At 38.4% G+C, this 22703-nt stretch overlaps 1 protein-coding gene across 9 annotated transcripts in view; it reads left to right on the top strand.

The window, feature by feature from the left end:
* TANC1 (tetratricopeptide repeat, ankyrin repeat and coiled-coil containing 1) overlaps positions 1-22703 on the top strand; it is a 110277-nt gene that overhangs the window by 45439 nt on the left and 42135 nt on the right. For 7 of the 9 annotated variants that reach the window (XM_064514496.1, XM_064514494.1, XM_064514499.1 and 4 more), the window contains 4 exons: positions 5103-5306; positions 16496-16597; positions 19955-20076; positions 20970-21159. In XM_064514496.1, coding sequence (XP_064370566.1) covers positions 5103-5306; positions 16496-16597; positions 19955-20076; positions 20970-21159 — 618 coding nt within the window. The remainder of the gene's footprint in view (positions 1-5102; positions 5307-16495; positions 16598-19954; positions 20077-20969; positions 21160-22703) is intronic. The other 2 variants (XM_064514497.1, XM_064514498.1) reach the window with 2 other exon arrangements.

Here is a 22703-nt window from a genome sequence, read left to right as displayed (position 1 = left end):
AATTCAAAGTCTTTTATTGTGCTTAATACTAACATATATACTGTAATGTCTTTCATTTTAGTTATCTTCTTTGTTCTACAGAAGGATTAGCTAAAAGGTTTAATCTTAAGGCAAAGCTGAAGTTCTATGTTAAGGATATTAAGCTCTCCAAAGTTATTACTTTAGTCAGCCATTCTTGTATCCTTTTTTTAATCTTAAAAAAAAAATGCTTGTTAATCCGATTAAGCCTTCTTGTTGCATCCCTAGGTGTCACTGGGTTTTGATTTCAGTTTTCAAAGCCCTTTTTAAAAAAAATTATTTAAAGCTTTTAGGTTGTCTCCGTGGTTACTTTGACCACTGGTTAGGACCTCTGGTTCCTTGCGATTGATGCATATGATTGACGCTTATGAAACTTTGTTGTCCAGAGGCTCCTTGACAGTGGAAAATGTACAGTTCAGAGGGTTTAAAGGATTAAAAAAAGTGACATTTCACAGGACCGATCCTTATTTTTTTTAGTCTGACATTATTAAAAAATTTGTGAGATGTCTGTTTCTCCTGTTCCAGAACTGATGTTTGTCTGCTTTACATTGGTGTAGAGACCAAGAAATATAATGCATATTTAAAACAATGAATGGCACTGTTCTGAAAATATGGTAGCTAAAATGTTTTGAGTGACTAACCTTTGAGTTAGTAGCAAGTAATTTTGTGTGGTATTCTGTGTGCATCAGTGTGTGGCAGCTGATTACATTTGGGCTTTATTGCAACAAACTGTCCTTTGACAGCTGTTACTCATGCATTTTTCCTGTGTTTTTTTCGTAATACCAGGTTGCTGTGCGGAAAGCATGAAGTATTACCTTGTGGATCCCACAAGCTTGCTCATTTTGGGTTTGTTTTGTCATTTGTGTAGATCCAAATCTTTTAGAGGAATTTTGCCTTAAGCTGGTTTTGGTGTGTATATTTGATCATTAGTCCAATTTAAACAAAATGGAAAATACGTAATTAGGATAAATGAAATATTCAGGACGGATTCAAAGGCATAGGAAAGGAAGATACAGGCAGGTAAATTGAAGCTTTCCACTCCTCACTGTCATGTATATGATGTAATTACAACCAGCCATAACTCGTGTTAGCTGTGTAGGCATAGGACCTCCCTTCGTGCTGTACTGTTACAATACTAAAATTCATAGATCGATTTAGAGGCCCCATAGGACCAAGAGACAGAGGAAGTGATCTGCTGCCTCCAAAGATCTCTGCCTTTATTGTGTGCTGTAACTCTTACTATGATATAGATCCGTGGCTGTATTATAAAATTGCTTACTCCTGAGGGCCGGTGCTTTAACATTCGGTTGCACTGGATAATGTCTGTTGGGACTTAGCATCTCACAGTCTTTAATTCTCATGAAGCAGCTGTTCTTCCTGCTGTGGCCTCCTTTTATGCCGTGAAGAAAGGTGAGCCTCATTCTAGCACCACGTAGAGACAGGATATATTTCCAAATCTTTTGCCCAGCTTCCCCCCCCCCCCCCCAACCCAGCAAAAAGAAGAAAACTCTTTACCCTTTGCTCACTTTTGAGGGGAGCGAGAGTGTGTTTACTTTTGTTAGGGAGAAAGCCCATGGGAAGAGCAGCGAGAAGAGGATGCATAGGGAAGAGAGAGAACAAGGAAAGCAGCTGTCCTGCGTATGCTGACTGTCACCAGCCAGCTCCTTCAAGAGGAGGGACTTGGTGGTGGCTCACCGAAGGCTACGTTGAGTTCAGAAAGTCCCCAAGCCCAGGAGCAGTTACAGGCTGGTGGCAGTTAGCATAAGCATTCAAAGAGGCATGAACCGCCCTTTGAATCTGTGTAAGGTTTTAGCATCCAAATGCTAAAGGTTTGCATTTACTGTTTACTATCTATTAAAGTTCTTCTCCCCATAGAAAATGTGCCTTATGTTATCCAAGTTGTGGCTGTGCCTGGGACAGTGTTCGGAGGGTCATGGTGCACAAGCTCTGCTGGTTTCCACCTGTTCCTGGTTTATATCTTTTTATTTTCTGGAGGCCGCAAGTGTGGGATTGGCGCTTGTCAGGTGTCATAGCCTTTAGTCAACAGTTTTTCAGAAAAGTGCTGGAGGAGCAGCTGTGCAGTTTCAGCTTTCTTGGGATGGCTTATGTCTAACAGCTCCCCAGCACCAGCGGGGAAGTGAAGTCCTCGCAGGCTGAAATGAGAACGTTTGGGTTTTCTCAAGGTACAAACTTTTGCACTAATGAAAGAGCTATTGTATCTTAATGGCATGGGTATATGAATGGCATTGAACAAAAGCTTGTTGTTAAGTTAGGAAAGCTACTGATTGAAAAAGAGAATTTCTGTGGCATGTGTTCGGGGGGGTTGTTTTTTGAATCATACTGTTCTTAAAATGCAAGTTGTGAGAGGTTGATCTTTACACCTCTCCCCACAGTGTGTGGTGGTGAAGCATCAGAGTATTGCTATAAAAAGAAATTGCCAGGACAGAGTGGTCTGTATACAGGCATAAATATTTTTCAAGTTATTGTCATAGGTAAGTTAGTCTAATTTACTGGCAATAGTAGACTTACTCCAGCAGTGAACTTAGCCCCATGATAACTTCGTAGGGCTCTTTTGTGAAATAATGTTTCAGATTATTATAGACAAAGATAAATGAAAAGTCACTCAGTATAGTAGGAAGATGACTGCATCCTCTATAGGAAAAGGGAAAACAGAAAGTGGGGAGTCCTAGGTGGCCTTAATAACCCTGACGGGGGAGGAAGTGACTTTTGTTTGCTGTTCTCTCGTCTCTCATGCCCTCTTACTAACGCTCCAGCTGGAACGCTTTACACAGCGTCCAAATTGCAACCTTGGCAATATATCTAGGAAAAAACCTTAGCAACAGTGTCAATATTTTCTAACTGTAGTTAGCTGTTACACCATACTACTTTTTTGGGTTTTGCCTGTCTCCAAAGTGAAAAATGGAACGTAAGAACTGGTTTTTTTGTGTGTTCTTCAACTAATTAATGATGCGAACTCATATGTACTATACTGCATAAATAAGAATATACCTAATCTTAAATCTGTGTTTAAAAGCAGCTGTTGTTGAAGTTTAGTTGAAATAATTGCTGACGTTGATCTTTGAGTACGAACAGCATTTTTAAAAGAACACAGGAAGAGCCCCTTAGCCACTGGGTTTCCATGGAAAGTAAATGGAAACTCAGTGATTTAGTTATCTTGGCATTTTCGAAAATCTCAAATATGTAATTATAATCTCTAAAAATGTTTAGGCTTTTAATTATGTACTTAGACTGCATGTGTTTTGAGTACAGTGTGTTGCCGCTATCTTACTAAACAGTGAAACTGCTCTTGTAGTTCCCAGGATTTTAAACCAATAGTTATATTCCCATAATAGTTATGTTCCTATAATAGTTGCAATGGACTTCAAAAAAGAATGTACCATTACAGTTATCTAGTTTTTAATTTCCATCATGACTTGATTAGGTTAGTGTTGTTCCCTTAAAATCATTCTTTCTGTTCAAACAAAATTCATAGTAAGAGATAACTTTTTGGAAAGTGATACCTTGGTTTCAGAGGAATAAGAGAGGAAGTTTTACGCTTATGAAATGTTAAGAACAGTTCAAATCTAACCTAGCCTTCTTCCGGGTCATTTAGTGTACAGATGCATAGCCCTCATGTGTGTCTCTTCTGAGGAAGAAAGTATGGTTAGAAAAAGACAAATCAAATATATGCAGCTTTGGAATTACAGAATTAGAGTTTAAACTTCAGGCCTGTTTGGTTTTCCTATCCTCCATGCATACTGCTAAAGAGAGTGATAGTGAGATTGACAGATATAGTCCCACTTTTCGCAACAGGTCAAGTTTGTTTTTATTTTTGTTTTCCTCTGATACAGTCTGGAAGTACAGTTTATGCAATTAAGACTGACTATAGTAGAAAGTAGATAGGAGAACACTTGTTAAAAATTGGAGGCTGTTAATGATGACATAATGAACAAGAAATGCAGGTCTCGTAGAGCCCCATTTAACTAAAATATTTCTTTGCTGTATGTAAATACACCTGATATGGGGAGTTCTTATTTGAAAAAGAACCTGCTGTGTTTGTTATTCTGTCTGTTCTTCTCTAAGTTGCACTTTGGGTTCCCTTACTTCAGCCACGCTTCTGGTTGCTGTACAGATTTATCTGAAAATTATTCTGGTCACTACCTTTCCTTGTTTTTCCTTTTTATTTTTTCTCATACTGATTCAATTTGAACAGAATCTTATATAGATCATTGAGCACTATCCTACTTTGGATATTAAAAAAGCTGTAGTTTGTTGGTAATCTTCATTTTTCAGCTCTGTTACTGTCATCTGCCTACAGAGACTCAGCACTTTTAACATATATTTCTGCTGTCTTTGAATTATTACTGGGAGCAATGTAATTTTTCTGTATGTTTTGAAAACGTATTTTTCATTTAGCTGAAACTGCATTTCCTACACCGACAGGGTGTGTTTCCTTGTTTTGGGTGCGTTTCCCTATTTTGTTGTGCTTCTTAGCCTTTGTTGTGAACCAAGAGCTTGCTTTTTCCTTAAATAAAAAAATAAGTGTTGCTGTCAAACTGCACATAATCAGACTTCTTGATTTTAAGCAGAAAAATAACTAGGCCAAGCATAGATTGGCCATCTATGAGTGTGTCTTTCTGTAAGCCACCTTTTAATCAAGTGTAGGAGGTCACCAACTAAACTTCTGTCTTAACTAATTCAGTAAAAAAATGCTGTCAGATGGCTTTGACATTCAGGATACCACAGTGATCCTGAAATAACTTTCCAGCTGTAGAAATACTTTTGTCTTCGTATGGAACATGGTTTGCCTCTTGAGGATGAAATCTGAAAAATACTAATCTTGTTGGAAGTGAGCTTTTCTTCCCCTAGCTCTCCTAGGTGATATTATTCTCTCTAATCTTATGCATCTAAAATTTTTAAGTGGCTACCTGGACTCTGCAGTGAAAGGTATGTAGTAAGAAAGATCATGCTAACTTGTTGCTGGCAAAAATATGTTTTTCTATGTTGAATATTTGTATTTCAGTGTAACTGCCTGATTTTTATTTTGGTATATCACATAACTGATGACAAAATTTTATTTTTAGCAGGTGACTCCTGCCCAGAGAATGCCTTGCAGGTTATTGCAACATCTGGCCATAATGCCGATTTTCCCATTGGCAATCAGCCCATCTCTGAAGATATTTATAGAATGAACGTGGCTAAAGGAGTCTCCATGTCTTTGCCATCTTCCCCTTTGCTGCCACGACAATGTTACTTGATGCAGTCAAGATCAAACAAAAAGTCCCCAGGTAAAATGAAATTGATAACTAAAATCTTTATAATACTTTGACACATTTTTGACACAATTTATATGAATGTAACAATGAAATCATGTTAATATTTTTCAATAAGAACAAGAACAACGAATGTTCTTTGCGTGCTCCCAGGAAAAAAAGATGATTGGTGCTTAAATGGAATATGCTACCTCATATGGCAGATTTATTCTAATTGGTTTAGCAAATACCTATATTGAAATGTCTGAATATGTTTAAAACCAATTACTTATGAGTAGTATTTCAGTTTGGTAGAACACAGCTACAGAAACATTCTTTTGTGCGTATGTTAGTGGCTGTTAAGAATGACCTGTTATTTTTAATGATTGCTTTAGAGCAGTGTTCTTTTGAGAATATTTTTACTCATGTGTACACACACACACACACACACACACGCACACACACGAATATAAATATATACATAAGTTGCTGCTGAAGTTGTGGCAAGAAACTTACTAATTTTCAAAGCTTGTGTCCTCAGAAATGATCATGTGCTTATCTGTGAGGCTTACTAAATAAGGTGCTCCATCTGGTTCCCTTTTTATCAGTGTTTGGTACATACAAATCATTCCAACACACTAGCATCACTTGAGTTCATTCAGGTCAAAGCTTGAGTGTCAGGTGAAATTGTCCATATTCCTATTATATGAAAAGACACTCAACAGTTCTGAAGTTCTTTTGTAATGTTTATGAAGCTGAAGAACAAAGGATGGTGAAAGTTCGTTTTTGTCAGCACTGAGGAATATCTTGATTAACAAACCATTTTACATAAAATTAAAGTAAAATCCTCGCTCAAAGGATTACTAGAGGATAATAAATAAAATTTCTAGAAAGTATTCTTAATTTAAGTCATCTCAATATTTTTCCTTTCAAAATTTTAAAATAATATTTGCTTTTGTCATTTCATGTTCAAGTAATTTTCAGCTGGTTTTGACAGTTCAGGTAAAAATTTTGAGCAACAGAATGGTGTTTTGTCTCCAATTACAAGTGATTTGCATAATAACTTTAAAGCTAGGATGAATGTAATGTAGAAGGAAATGGGATTTTTGCCAAAGACTTAAGTGAGGCCAGTCTCTTACCTCTAATTTTATTACTGTTGGGAAAACTTAACTACACTTTAGGTAGATATGAGATGATATCTTACCAACCTCACAACTACATGATTTAAATTAGTGACACACATTCTTCTAAGCAGAGGAAAGGTCTTTAACTGTTTTGTTGACCCTATGGCTTTTGTGCATAAATGCCAGTGCATTCAAAGCACTTCAGAACCTCTAGGAATCTTTGTGCTATGTTCTTTTTTTTGGCTGTGTATCACAGTGGAATGATTTTGAAGGCATTATGAATTCTGCTTTTCATTGGAAATCTGCAAGAGAAACAATCGACATTTGTTTTGTAGGAATACCTAACCAGATGATAGGATGCCATGGGTGATAGAAACATTCTGTGCTATTCCTTTAACTTCCAACAAATTCAAGCTGATGGAAGGTGCTTTTCTATGAATGATCTGGTTAGGATCTGGGGCAGGAGTAATAAGAATAGAGAGGATACTAGCTGTACTGATTTTCAAGCAATCAGCCTTGTAGCATTTGAGTAGTAAGTTGAGGCTTTTTCAGGATATGGTGGATGAAAGGAGCAAGGATTGCATAGAGAAAGATTAAAGTGTTTTGAAGGTAAGATGTAGTGATGAAGTTGTTACAAACTGTTTTGGAATAAAATTCTAACTTTCATGCCCCCAGCGTACAGTTGAACACAAAGGAACTGCTTAGTGATGCATTTTTAATGTAAATGATACTCCTAATATTTTTAAAACTATTTGAATATAGCTAATGTAATAGTATCTTATTAATATCTAATGTAGAGCTAAGGAAAAAAATTTCCCGTGAAATACCATCATTTGTTCTACCTCTGTTTCTGTTTTGTAGTTGTGACTCTTTCTATAACTAAGGCATGTCGTTGGTCGTATATATATACTGTGATGAGTTTGTGCAACTTTCTTCAATTGAAATTCTTCACTATCTCAAGATACAGTATATAGTCTAAATCCATGTAATTAAAATTTTGGTTAGTAAATCGAAAACAGTAAAATTTTCCTGGCAATGTGTTTCAGACACATTGTTGTAAATTTAAAAAAAAAAACCCAAAACTTGTAGTTAACTAATAGCTAGTTGCGTTAATGTTCATAAAAACATCTATATTTGAGGGCTTTATATTCACTACTCTTCTATATTCCACTCTTCTAGCAAATGTATCTGTTCTCTAGACTGTATTTATCTAGTCCTGCATCTGTATTTGCTGATTTAAAAATATCCGTTTAATTATGCTGTATGGTGAGTGAATAAAAATGTTTTCCAGAGTAAATATTTCTAAAATAATGCATGGAAGAGCTGTCAGGCATAAAAACAAAAAAACAACCCCCCCCCCCCCAAAAAAAAACAACCCAAAAACCCACTGTAAAATGTTTTGTGTTTTTGTGTAGCCGGTATTGACATTGAAATTTTTGCACAGAACTAGTCTGTGATGTCTAGAAGAGAAAAATCTTTAATATAAATTAGTAATAAGTCGCTCTTACTGCTTCTCCTTTCATTTCCATTTTTCTGAGTTTCCTAGTGGGTGGAGGAGGACTTGGACAAATCTTTTTCTTCTCGAATTCCTTCATCCACTAGCGATCTGGTAATCCTCTGCATAAAACTGTTGACAAACTAGCATTTCAGTACCACTGAAAGAGATTCAGTTAATAATAAAAGTATGTTTTGTGCTTAATTTCTTACCTTTTTAAAAAGTTGCATGCTAATAGATAGAAAGTGCTTGAAAGAAAGTAGATTCTTTAACTGTAGCCTGTTAAGTAAAAGCTATTGCGAACATTCTGAACATCTCATTAAATTTTGGTAATTTATGATATCATAGAGCAGTAGTGCAATATGAAAAGACATGATTAAAACTAAAATAAAAGTTGTGAAATTTTATTCAAGCAGTATATGAACCCAAAAAGAAACAGCTTATTTTAGAATTTAAAATTTTGGAAATTTTTTTTCTTTTTTCCCCCCTTCTTGTCAGTTATATTATCCTTACTCATGTGAACATTTGCTAATTCTGAAAAGTTAATTTACCTTCTAGGTTGCTTCAGTTGTCTTTTTAGTTTAGATAAACTTGTTTATTAAAAATGTCAAGGTGGGAAAAGAACAGGATGTTTTAAATGGCTTCCCCTTTGAATGCTGTATACCTCTACGCAGTTTTCTTCTCCAGATGACTTCTAAGAGAATAGAATGCTTTTGCCAGTATGGATTAGCCGCAGGTGTAACGTGAGGAGTATATTATTTTAGTTTTGTTCCTTTAGATTAAAAGGATTTTGTGCCATCGTAGGCATATTTATTCCTTGAATAATGTAGTTATCAGTTCTCAGGTTTGGGCTGATCTCACTGAGAAAAGCACAGAGGGACCTTAACAGTTAGCAAGTTACAGGTATCTGTTCAGAACAGATTTGGAAATTGCTAGTCTGGGCACTCCTTGGACCAACATAGGACTTTTTTTTTCTTTTTTTTTTTTTTCCTTTTTTTTTTTTTGGTAGTAGTATCTCTTTGAAACTGCTATCCTGTTCTCTAGCATCCCATTTTTCATTCCATTTCTTTCATCCACTGCCCCTTAGGTAGGTGTTCAAAGGCTCGAGTCTGAACTAATCAGTCTGAAATCAGTCCTTGTATATTAGAAGTCCAGTATGTTGGCACTGGTAGCTATTTTATCACTCCTGTCACAGTGGACAGGCACGATGACAGATGTACATAGCTGAGACAGTGACATCTTTGCTGCAGCGCATGTGTGGTAGCAACTGCTGTTTTGCCCATCCGTCTGCAAGTAGCTCAGCCCTAGAACCTCGTAACCCAAGGGCAGGGTAAACCATGGGAGAGCAAGCTGAGCTTCCAGCTTCACTGGAACACAGAAAGCTGCACAATCCTGTCTGCAGAGTCTACTGTGAGTGACCTTGTGTTTTAATTATTTGCATTAGGAGGTGGGGGAGCTTTTTTGTTTGTGAGAAGAGCTTGGAAGAGTACCAGTACTTCTTCTGGCTCCAATTCAACCCTTGACTGTAACTATAAAAGGAGGGAAGAGAGAAACTATATCTTAAGTTACTAAAGAGCCAGAAATTAAAAGCAGAATTAAAGCTACCAGTTCATTTGGAGCCAAAAGCTTCCTTGATGAAATAGCTCAATAAGGAGGTGAATAAAAGAGCAGAAACAAAGAGGACAAGGAAGAAGTTGTCAGCAGGAGGAGACTCTCTGGGAAGAGGAATGGTAAATGAAAAACTGTCACAGTAAGTTGTTTCTTTTTCTAGAAAGCTAGAATGAACATTGCTTAGATTGCTAATTTTATGCAAGTGTAACTAAACAAGTATTGAAGCTCTGAAGGGATGATAGTTAATTGTACTGTGGTTTAGGAGGCACAGTTGCAAGAATGAAAATATTGGTTAATAAAGGAGATTCCAAAAAGTGATGATTGTTCCTTAGGGTGTGAAAGAAAGATACTGCCGTTGTCTTTGATGGGGCAGCATCTTCTTACATTGCTTTGTCGACACCATCATGCTTGAACAGAGAAAGAAAGCAGCTCTACTTTCAAAGACATTAGTGGATGCGGAAGATGACTGCTGGATGAGTCTTCCTTAAAAGCCTGATAGAATTTCTGTTTAGTTAATCAGCTTACCTGATACTTGAAACTAGACTAGGTAAAAGGAGCATTTTCTCCTAAGATGTGTGTTCTGTGTTTCAAGCTTGGGAATACTTGGAAGGAGTCCCTTTTGCATACAATAGGCTGTTCATGTGCATGAACCTAAGCATGTGTCTAATAGGATAAACTCAGGCTGGAGTTTACTCTACTCAGGAGGTCTCTAGTCCAACCTCCTGCTCTCAAAGCAGGGTCAACTATAAGTAGGGCTCAGGGCTTTATCCAGTCTGGTCTTGAAAACCTCCAAGGATGGAGGCCACGCAGCCTGTCCGGGTAACCTGTTCCAGTGCTTGACTGTCCTCTTGGTTTTTAAAAAAAAGTTTTTCCTTGCATGCAGCTCGAGCTACTCTCATTTCAATTTATGCCTATCATCCTAATCCTCCTGCCGTCCTCACTGTGAGGAGCATATCTCCATCTTCTCAGTGACCTCCATGTAGGTATTGGAAAGTTGCTGTTAGGTCCCCCAGAAGCCTCCTCCAGGGCTGAACACGTCCACTTCCCTCAGCTTCTCCTCACAGGCAAGTGCTCCAAACCCTGACTGTCTTGGTGGGTCTCCATTGGATTTACTCCAATTTATTGGTATCTTTCTTGGATTGGAGAATCCAAAACTGTGTGCAGTATTTTAGATGCGGTCTAATGAATACTGAGGGGGATAATCATTTCCCATAATCTCCTGGCTTTGGTTCTGTTCATATGATCCAGGATGCTGTTGACCTTCTTGGCTGCCAGGACACGCTGCTGGCTCATGTTCAGCTTGCAGTCTCCCAAGACAGCAGAGGTGCTACCTAGCTAGTCAGTCCCCAGCCTTTATCATTACAAGAGGCTAATCCTTCTCAGATGCAGTTCTTTATCCTTGCTGAAGTTCGTGAGGTTCCTGTCATTCATTCCTCCAGTCTGTCTAGCTCCCCTGGGATGGGGAGCTATCCCCTAGGCTCGCCCTTGAGTGCGTTGACTGCTCCCTCCAATTTGTAGTCTGCTGACAACTTGATGGGTACTCCATTTCCTCTTCTGGGCTATTGATAAAGATGTTAAACGGGACAGGTCTCAGGATAGGCCCCTGCAGTACTCGCACTTGTCGCAGGCATCAAGGTAGAGTAGGACCTACTAACCATTGTCTTCTGAGCCTGATCATCCCACCAGTTTTTTACTCATCTAGTCACCCTATCCAGACTGTAATGTCCTAAATTGGATACAAGAATATTTGTGGAAAACAGTATCAAAAGCCTAGCCACAGTTGAGGTATATGACATCTCTGCTCTCCTCCTGTCCACAAATCCAGTCGTTTTATCATAGAAAGCAATCAGGTTGTCAGGCATGATTTACTCTTGATAAATTTGTGCTGACTGTTTCTGATCACCTTCTCCTTCATATGCCCAGAAATGTGTTCCTAGAGGGCTCACTGCGTGATTTTCCCAGGGATCAGCGTCAGGCTGGCTGGCCTGTAGTTCCCTTGATTGTCCTTTTGGCCTGTTTTGAAGATTGGTGCAACACTTGCCTTTCTCCAGTTGTTAGAGACCTCCCCCGGTCTCCATGGCCTTTCAAAGATGAGAGGGGCCTTGCAAGGACACCAGCCAGTTCTCTCCATACCCTTAGATGCAGCCTGTCTGGTCCTTTAGACTTGTGTGGTCAAGTTCTCACAAGTAATCCCTCACTTAGTCCTCATCCATTGCTTGTAGTTTCATTTGCCCTTGAACCTCATCTCTAAACACAGAGGCCTGGGAAAGAATGGGTGAAGACTGAGGTGAGGCAGGTGAGTACCTCAGCCTCATACGATGGACTGTTTTTGTTTGGAAGAGGTTGTCCTTAAAGACCTGATGACTTTCCTGAGCCCTTTTCCATGGGATCCAACCTACCAGTTCTAGCTGAAGGCTGCTTTCCTAAACTCCAGGCTCTGTCTGTACTCTGCTGTTTGCTGTCTTCACTCCTCTCAGGGTCTTGAAACCCATTATTTCATGATCACCACAGCTAAGGCTGCCTTAGGTTATCTCATCCCCAACTTGTTCGTGAATAGCAGGTGCAGCTGTGCATCACTCTTTTTTGGCCCATCTACTATCTTTTGCTGATAAAATACTGCCTTTTATCTGACCTAATACAACCATTTTGCGCTTTCAAAGAGCTTCCATTTTGCAGGTATAATTCTCATTTAAACAGGTGGGGGTTTTTATCCATGGATTAGCTCGTGTCCTATTCTAGAGCAGCACATGAAAGTACACTTACCGTGAATTTTCCCAGTTATGGATGTACTGATGTTGCCTATCAGAATTGCAAGCACTACTCTTGAAGAAGAAAATTCAGTGAAGGGTCTGGCCTGCTCCCCAGCTTTCAAAGTGTGAATGTTAAGAACACACCCTGAAGGTATTTCGATTCTGATCCAGTTTACGTGACTGCTGCATACTGCTTTGGTTCTTTTGGAATAGTTGCTCTTTGTTGTTCAACTTTGATGCATCTAAATATAGTTCTGCTTACATTTGAGAGATTTGGGCTATTGTGTCCTTAAAGAATGTGATTTTGTTTCAAAGGAATGTATTTTTAGTTGCTTCCACCAAGGCCAGGAGCCCATTTTTTTCGTTATGCTGTAGTGTTGAAAGAGCACCCTCTGGTGGTAGTTGGCAAGTAAGCTCTATTTTAGTTATAAATTTGTAGCAATTTCAGTCTCTAGGGAGAAATATAGGTATATATTTCAAAATAAATTGTCACCATATTCAAAGTTTCCACTGTTATGTGGAAATCTGAAAGAAAAGATGGGTCCAGGAATGAAATGCCTCAGCACTGTTATAGAACCAAGTTATCTGCCTGGGGCGCAGCTTATGTAGATCTATGATCTAGCAGGCCATATTCTTCCTAGTATCTCGCAGTGTAATGGGGTATTGTGTTAGCTTGGGAGCCTAAGGCCAAACTGTAGAGTTGCAACTTCCCTTTAAAAGCAGTTGTCAGCCTTAAATTACACATGAAAATGAGCAAGAAATCAGTGTAGTTTTCAGAGACTTAACATAGTACCTGAGGATGCTGCCAAAATGAAGGATGGGACACTTTTTATGACTGCAAGTGTCACAGCCTAAATGTTCTATCATATGTTTTCGTAAACAAAATACGGGATGTCACAGAGAACTTTGGTGTGCCCTTGAATTTTGAGCCACGACCCAGGGTACTATTTGAAGACCCAAACTGAAGACAGGAAAAACTCCTTAACAAAGGCTGGGAGGTATAGTTAGCATCAGCCCTGCGGTCTCTCTCCAAGGTGCTTCCTGAGGAGGATTTGCTTTGTTACTGAGGGAGATCTGCAGACCAGAAAAAGGAGGAAAAACTGGAAACTGGAAGTGCAGTCCAGAGTTATATACTGGCAGGGAAGAGGAAAGAGAATGGAAGCCAGCCTGCTGGAATTCTTTCTCTGGAGCGTGGAGCTTGCACACACCATACTAAGAATAACTGGAAAGCCAATTCTGTTTTATTCAAACACTGCAAACACTTTTAAGTGTTAAATTCTGTGAGAGGTAGGTAAATGCGTATCCCTATGTTACTGGTGTGAAAGGAGGAAAGTGAGACGTAAAGGACTGAAGTGTCAAAGTAGCACTTAAGGCACAATGTGATTGTTATTCTGTAGGCCTGAAACTCAATTTGTACTTTTTTTTTGTAATTTTTCTCTGATTCCAGTATAATTTTTTTTTTAATTTTGAAGTTACCAGTTTTACATTACGTGGATCCTCATGTTTGGGGGGTTTCCTCATGTTGTTTGGGGTCTTTTTTGGACAGTCATATCCCTTAGTTTGAAAACTCTACCTTTGGTTATATTTTGTAAGTTAGAGTAAATAGAGATGTTTGACTTAAGGAAAATGTACTGTCAGGTGTACCTTTCATTGCTCTCTTGAAACCTCATTGTAAAGCTAATTAAAATCAGTATTTGTCAAATGCTGCAGTAACATTCATGTATGTTGTTATAACTGACCATATATACTGAAAGAAGTGGTAGCTGTAGATACTGTGGCATCATCATAATTGAGAAATATTGGCTCCAGAAATAGTGAAAAATTACTTTGGAATTTACCAGTAACCTTTGATTTTTATGTTTTCTAGTGTAAATTCATTAGCTAATGACCTCTTTCAAGTCATGAGACTTATACTTCAACTTGAGAAGTTTGTGAACTTTTTGTAGGAAGGCAAGATTTTGCTTAACAGCTGTTTAATCCCCTTTCTCTGTTTTTTAGTTTGTTTTCTTTTTGTGATTAAAATCAGGAAGTTGGGCAAGTTTAAAAAATAGGCCCAAAAATTTCATTGTCTTTATCAGTGATGCTTAGAACACAAGAAACAATATGATCAAACTTTGACTCCTGGGTTGTTTTCCATGTTTTACGGATGCACTGCTTAAACATCACTGTAGTAGTGAATTAACTTCTTTCTGGGCTTATTCTCTGATCCTTAGTACTGCATCTGCATTCGTCCCAGCCTTTCTCATAAACCTTGGAGTGTTCATGAGGAGTGCAGAGGTTTTGAGCATTTTTTACTGAATTGGTCAGAGAGTTGAAAAGTGTTCACTTTTTGGAGTTTCCAAAATAAAATCATTTTGTGGTTGTTTTTCTTCTTCTCCCAGGATAGATAATGTTATATAGCACTTCAGAGGGTAGATATAATTTAATACTTGAGTTCAACTTCATTTCAGCTTCTCCCATCTGGATTTGGCAGAATTCAGCATTGAGGTTCCTTGGTAAAAACATTATGTGATCATGTAATTGTAAGTCCCGGAATCTGTGGAGCTGCACAGAAAACATTCATCATGAAATGTCCCAAGTTCTGAGTGCTAGATTTTGAGACTCTGATTTTATTATTATTACGTATAAAATAATAATAAGAGTAATATACAAACATACAAGATGCAAAAGTAGAATGCTGCAAGTGGAATTGTTTTCTCTGATGCTTCATCACTGTGGCCTGAAGTAGGTGTTTATTACATGGCTGTGGCACGCTGGGCATGTTTTCAAGTAAGAAAAATTCCTTTCCTGGTACTGTGATGATGTTACATGATAGCAGGGAACTTGAGACTATAGCTCAATAATATAACATGAGATTACATTTAAATAGAAAGGGAAAATCTCTTTTTCTATTGACAAGAATTGGGTAAATCCATAGAAATACCTCTGTTTTGCTTTTTTAAGCCCAGCAACTGACTGTGTTTCTAGGAGCTTCCAGCTAATCCTTAGGTTCCCCTTGTCAAGCCGTTAGAATGACCTACCATGCCTCAAGCTCGCTAAAGCTTTTAAAGTTGAAAGGGGCTTTATCGCACACATGTCAAGAAATTAAGATTGTCTTAATGGAAATTTAGGGTAATTTAGCTTTCCAGTGTGTAACCTCATAAGTCTCCCTATTCACGAGTTTCCCCTCTCTTAATGTTGCAAATCTATATTGTTGTAAAATTCTGTTGACTTGTTTTATTCCGGATGTGTGTAATTACGTTGCGGAGTTCCAGCTCTGCGACATGCTGCGCATCATTGCAGCAGTCTTCCTGCGAATATTGCCAGTTGCCGGATTGAAGGCTGAAATTCTGATATTAATTTGTGTTGTGGTACAAGCTGATGTCGATTTAATAAAAGCAATATCCTTTTTCTGATAAACCATTAGAGGGCAGCATCGTTCTCATTCTCTTAGGTACTTTGCTGGCCAGAAATACCATTGTGCATTTAATGTTTCCTGTGTTTGTTACTAAACCATATTTAGGAAAGAACAGGATGGTAAATAACTTTAAAACAAAGCATAAAACTGAAGGTGCGAGCACAGGATATATCAAATTAATTTTTAATAAGCACGTGTGTGTATGTATTCACTTTTTTTTTTAATACTAGAAGGCGGTATTTGAACTTAATGTGTACATGGACTAGGACAGCACTGTTTTATGATAGCAGAAACCATCAATTGCCACTGTCACTTTTTCTGAACATACCTTCACTTTTCCTTAGAATCAGAGCACGTGTCAGTAGTTGGAGGAACTACCCAGTAATATAAAGCTTCTTGGGTTTGAAGTATTTAGTGTATTAATGTTGCAAGCTGTCTGCTTGTAATCTTTTTCTCCTAGCTTCGGAGATATTAGTAACAATATTATCTTCCTGTTGAAATGAAAAATAAAAGTTCTGAATAGAAGAGGCCCGTAGAAAGCTGTCTAAGTTTGAATGAACATGAAGAAGTTGCGCACTTTACATATACAGGAAACTGTTTCAGGATTGTCCCTGCAAGCAGATTGCTTTTGTTTTCCAGCAGAGTTTACATTCCAAAAAGTGAGCCCAGACAGAGCTTTTCTTTCTTACAAGAGTAGAAGTGCAGCAGCTCACTAGACTTTACTGTGGCAGCTGTGTGTGTAAGAAATAGTTCTACTTTATTTAGACGTCTGAGGATACACACTGTACATTTGAAACTTGCAGTCCATCTGGAAAAAATTAGATGCACTCAGCTCTTTCCCACTGCAGGTCCGATCAGGAAGCCCAAGTATGTGGAAAGTCCTAGAGTGCCAGGTGAGGCAGTTCTACCACTGAGAAAAGGGTCAGAGCAAGGAGAACCCAGTCAAAATGGTAAGAATGCCTGTTCAATGGTACCTTATTTTATTTGGTAGAATAGCTGTTCATTTTAAGCAGAATGGTACAAAGGAACCTGCATAATCATGAAATAGGATTCTTTATTTGTAAGAATGCTTTGCAAATTTAACGTGCTTGTGGTAAGGAGGAGATACTTGCCAGTATCCTTATGTGATCTTTATAACTGTCTCAATTCTTGGACCTGTATGCATGCTGCAGACAAAATTAGGTCCAAGTGTTTTTGATCACTGCGTATGCCAAAGGCCTACCAGAATTTTTCTGAATTTGTTTTCATGTAAACTGATTCCAAGTATGTAGCTCTGTACTGGATACAATGCTTCGTTTTAGAAGTTCTGGAAAAGCTTCCCAAGTAAGAGGGCACTAACAGTAAGGCGTCTGTGTTAGCAAAGCTGCTAAAAGCTACCTCCCTGGAGTTAACTGGTATTCTTGAAAAGTTTCACATTCATTAACTTTGACTAGCTCATAACAAAGTGCGGCTTCAGTGAATGTCATGGTCAAAGCAAAATGATCCTTAATTTGGTATATGAGTATATGTGCTGTAATGTTGATTTCATAAGCATTATAGTATTTTTCAGTTGAACTGATCTCATTAAAGTCAGTGCATGTAACTGATCAGATTCCAACTGAAGAATTTTTTTTTTTCCAATTTTAAAGGAAACCATAGGTTTAAAAGGGAATGGTTTGTTCAAAAAACCCCCATATTTTTAATGTTTAATAGTGAAAATAGAAGCAGAATCAGAAAGTGAAAGCAATTACAAGGAGTTCTATCTGCTGTACTTGGTATATTACGGTTAGCCTGGTCCTCTCTGTGCCCCTGTCTTGGCAGCCCTGTTACTGCAAGCGTTAAAGTTGCGCATGCAGCGAGGAGAGCATGCAGTCCTCATCTCCCGTGTCTGAAGGGGCCCATCTCGTGATGGTCCTCCTCTTGGCAGAGCTGTATTCCCTGGCAGAGAGCTTGCTAAAGGTCAGAGTGAGCTGAACACCTCAGACTGCTGGCTTTTATCTCTGTTGCTTAACTGGCTTTCGTGTTATGTCTAAGCTCTGATCAAACTGGACAAAGGTTAAATTCTTACTAAAAGAAACCTAATTCGGTTGTTGTTATAACTGTTGACAGAAGAATGAAGAAGTTGATTTTACCAAATCAGTAATTTCCAAGACTGTAATTGTAAAGTGTAATTGTAATCTTCAAAATGACTACAAGTATTATAGAGGAAATACATTTTCCAGTCAAACACTCAAAGACCCGGCAATTCGCAAAATATTCTGAGATACATGGCATTAAAAATGTGTGCATTCTGATGGACATTGAGCTGGAGTGAATAATGAAGGATGTTCAAATAGCAGAAGACTTATGTTGGCAAACTGTGGGTTCTGTGTAGCTTGCCTAGTAAGCATAACTTCAACATAATTTCAGTTTTGCCAAGCTGTTCACTTAAAATCATTGTTTTCCATGTTTTTCATATAATCTGAAGCTGGGGGAAAAAATAGTGTCATTTCTGCAAATGCCACTGAATGTCAGCTGTGTCTTGTACTGTTAGATACAGCACGTTCTTTGTAAAAAGTGCATACTCTCCTGGCACGCATTTGGTTTAGGCCCATAAAGGAAAGGCAAAAGTAGAAAGGACAGTTTAGTCTTTTTTTTTCTTTTTTTCCCTCATGGTGTTTGGGACTGTACAAGATAGTGCAGATGAGAGGCTTGTCTGTCTTTCTGCTTTTAAACTTAATCAGTAAGTCCACATGTTTGTGTGTTTCTCCCTCTTCCTTCACTCTTTCTCTGAGGCATTCCTCATCAACTAGGAACTGGTTGTTATATGGAGTCTCCAAATTATATCGCAGTAAAACTGTTTGAATGTTCCCGCTTTGGTCTGGGTACTGCAGAAAGCCCAGGGAGCACTGTGCAGGGTGAGGGGTCCCATTGGGGACCTCGTTCCTCGCTGAAGCGTAGCAGGGTAGCTGTCATGAGCTTGCTCGGAGCGTGGCGGAGGTGGGACTGTATAGCTGTATAGGGGTGGGTTGTAGGAGGGGAGAGAGGCAGGCAGGAGGACTCGGTCAGAACTGGAAGGTCCAGGGGGTTTGCGGGGGAAAGTAGGTTGACTTACACTGAAGCCATAGCAAGACGCTAGAGCCAGGGCTGAGCTCTTCAGGGTGGTGAGACAGCAGTACGGGTGAGGAGAAGTAGGGTGCTAGTGGAAAAAATAGCGGGGATCCATAGGCTCCATGCCTTGCCCAGGCTGCACTCTTTGGGAAGTAGCATTACCGGTGCTCCTGCTTTTCTCTTCTCTTTGCAGAGTCCGGTGTAGCTGCCACAGCCAGCAGTTCACTAGCTGAAAATTCGCAGTGTAAGCTATTTCTCAGAGTCGTTAGGTCATGCTCCTTGATAAACTGAGTATTTATATGTGAGAACAGGACAGGCCTACAGATTATTATGTTCTTTTTTAATGGACAGCAGACCTGAAAATTGTATAAATGTTGCTGTTCGGGATGGGCGTTTACAGATTGGTAGGTGTTGCCAAAACTGTTGCCGTCAAATAAAATGGCAGGAGAAGTTAGTTTGTGAGAAACTCTATTAGCAGTAAGTGTTTCCCCTAAAGAGGTAAGCAACTGAAAATAGCTAACAAAGTTATCATTTTTCAATAGCTGTTTTTATTGAGGGGTGCCTCTTTTTGAGCTTGCTCTTTGAATATATCTGTTGAACACTAAAAGGTAATTTAAAACAACCCTGTACTGATAAAATCACATATTTTTGTAACCAGAAAAGCTAGGAACTTTAAAGCTGATGTTCACATCCTTTGCACAGCAGGCACAACAAAAGTGTGTGGTGTTAGTTGCAGTGTTAACTGTGAGATTGCAAAACATCTGTATTATTCACCTCCACTTCTCATACTTGTAACTTCTACAGAAAAAATTGTAAAAAACAAACAAACAAACAAAAAACCCACAACTTGAATAGAATTTCCATCTGACACTGAGCTTTGACACCGCTGAGCTTAATGCTATTGGTAGATGTTAATCATCATATTAGTTGTCAATCCACTGATGAATTGTTTGTCTTTTCTTAATACAGGTAACTGGTTGCACTTAACCATTTCTTTTTTTAACTGCCAGGGTTTTTTTCGTCCCTGAAATTTGTGCAAGACATGCAAAGCATTCAAGACCCACCAACACTTTAAAACCTAAAGGACAGAAAAGTTAAATGGCATCAGCTGCTCTGTTAGATGATGTATTGCTGACAGAAGAGTTGGTGTCAAAATTGATTTTACTTTTTCTGCTTCTTATAATAATTTCCAAGGATAAGACTGTAATCTTCAATTTTTTTTTCCCTCCTCTCCAAAGCAAAGCCTGATAAAGACTCAAGCTGTTCTCCTGCAGCACAAGAATTGATGACAAGATTGGGTTTTTTACTGGGAGAAGGGATCCCAACCTCTGCACATATAGAAGAGAAAAATGAAGCCATGGTAGGATAATAGAAAATAATGTATTTAGTATTCATCCTGTTTCTGAGAGGACTGCTATTATTTCCTCTATTTGCTAGTTACAGTTATTTGATATTTAGCAAAATACTATCCATACTAATAGAAATGGTAAGTGAGTTGTAAATGAATTAGAACAAGCAAGTAATATTCTTTGTTTTCTTTTTTAAACTGTGGGATAATATTGCATTCTTCTGCCAAAAAAAAAAGGGGCGGGGGAACAACTTCTGAAGAGTAGAATCATCATCAGTATTGGAAGCTAAATCTAATTTACTGCGAGTGTGAATAGCTTCTAGGGTTCTGTCCACCATATTTCAGTATATATTTAGGAGGAACCTTTTCTACTGCTCTCCTCAGTGATTTGTGAGGATGGAAAATGTGAGCAGTTTGTTAAAATAGGAACGTGCTTTGGTTTTTTATTTTTTGTTTTTTGTGGGGATTTTTTCCCCTCTTTTGAGGAGTTCACTTCCATTTAATGCTCCGTTTCTAATCCCAGGCCTCATAAATCTTGCACATCAGTTTAGGTTTCAGTGATAGTGATATGTGAATAAGATTGTAGTTTGAGTGCTTTTAACACAGAGAATGAATACTGGAGTTTTTTCAGTGAAATGTTTAATAGAGAAGAAATCCACCTCACTGCAATTCTTGTGCTGAACTGTGAATCTCCCTTTTTTCTTCAGAAGTCACTTTTAAGAGTAATTTGTAAACATATCATTAAGGCTCCCAGATCAAGATAAAGCTTCCATTTCTTTAAGTTCTTGCTTGGAAATGGGTTCTTTGCTTTGTTCTTACTCTACTTATTGATGTTTCTAATTTTCAAGACAGTAGATGCATACTGCCTGCCATGCAATAACTGCTTTTTTTGCTTCACATTGCAGTGTACAATAGCCAGTCAAGGAGTCAGTCCCTGCTCTACCCTCACCAGCAGCACTACCTCACCTAGCACTGACAGTCCCTGCTCAACTCTCAATAGCTCTATTGACAAAACAGCAGCCCACAAAGGTAGTCCCTGTGGAACCATTAGCAGCCCTAGCTCCACCCTGGAGAGCAAGGACAGCGGAATTATAGGTAAGCATCTTAATTAGTAATGCAATTAATAGAATTAACCTTTTCTTAATACCACAAGCCTGTGTACCTGCTTCATGTTCTCCTGATTGATTTTATGCAGTGGTCTGGCTGCAGTTCCAAATATTTCAGAGTTGTAAGATTGAAATCATGCTCTTTGCCTGTAACAGTTGCCATTTTTAGGTGTGCATTTTTCTTCCTTTTTCTGTTTTCCAGTGTAGTTCTAATGTTTCCATGTTTTTCTTTAAAATTAGTAAGTTTCTCTATTGTTGTTCCATTCTGTTCCTTATTTTCTTCGCTTCTTTTATGTCTTGCATTGTATATGTCTCTACAATCACAGAATCGGAATAGTTGGGGTTGGAAGAGACCTCTGGAGATCATCTGATCTAACCACTCTGCTCAAGCAGGGTCAGCTAGAACAGGTTACCCAGGACCATGTCCAGTCAGGTTTTGAGTATCGCCAACAGTGGAGCCTCCACAACCCCTCTGGGCAACCAGTGCCAGTTTACAGTACATTTCATAATGGCGAAACTTGAAACCAGTTTAATTTTCAACTGAGGAAAAAATAACTAATGCTACTTCCTGCAAAGATAGCCTAAATCAAGCTGTTTAAAAACAATGCAAATTTTTCAGTAATTGGGATCAAAGTGATTGATTCATCAAGGAATAGGTGAAATTGTATGAATGTCTACTGAGGGGAAAACTGAGCTGAGGCTCTATGTGCGTCCCCAAATATGGAATCATTTAGCTTTAGAGAAGTAGCTACCATCACAGACCAGCTGTTAAGTGGCTCCTTTTACCAACTACCTAAATATTTCAGTAAGACTATTCAGTATCAAAAAAGAGCTCTAAATTCTTTGCTCCCTTGTTTGTACTGTCATCTCTGTTTCTGCTCCCTGCCCTGATGGGTCCTTGTCAGTATCATTATCTTGCCATATCTTGAGAATCCAGGTGGCTGCTGTAATGTTATTTACTAGAAAGCAGCAAGCATAAGATATAAAAAGCTTATTTTTTGCATTATTACAAACTATTGTAAGAAGATGACTCTTTTAAAATTGATTTTGTAACAACTGCTAAGCTTACCACAAAAAAAAAAAAAAAAAAAGGCACAAAATGCCCCATAACCTGAAGCTTTCTCACTCTAGTAAGTGATCTTTCAGTTCTGTTTAAGCCTAGCTGATGGGCTAAATTCAGGGACGTCGTAAAGGGAAGCAATTCTAAATCTTAAATGATTAGATATAACAAAATAAGCTTAACGTGTCATTGGCTTTGACTGTGAACGTAGTACTTTTTAATTATATCTTTTGCTGATAGAAGGCATTTCAAGTGAAAGTTGTCCCTGTTTCTCTGCCATTATGAATGCTTTCTTCGTGACCATTGGTGTAGGACCTGCCAAGAATTAATGATAGACTTTTTCATAACAGAGCTGATAATGATTTATTCTGACTGTACAGATGTTCTGATGTTTTCTTAGAAAGTGAAGGAGTTAGAAGTAGTAACTTACGGCATAATATTGTCTTCACTGATCAGGTACCTTAAGAGAGATG

The sequence above is a fragment of the Dromaius novaehollandiae genome, chromosome 7 (genome assembly GCF_036370855.1).
Source record: "Dromaius novaehollandiae isolate bDroNov1 chromosome 7, bDroNov1.hap1, whole genome shotgun sequence".
NCBI classification, from domain to species: Eukaryota; Metazoa; Chordata; class Aves; order Casuariiformes; family Dromaiidae; genus Dromaius; species Dromaius novaehollandiae.
Note: the sequence above shows the minus strand (reverse complement) of the source record. Positions and strands in the feature narration are given on the sequence as shown.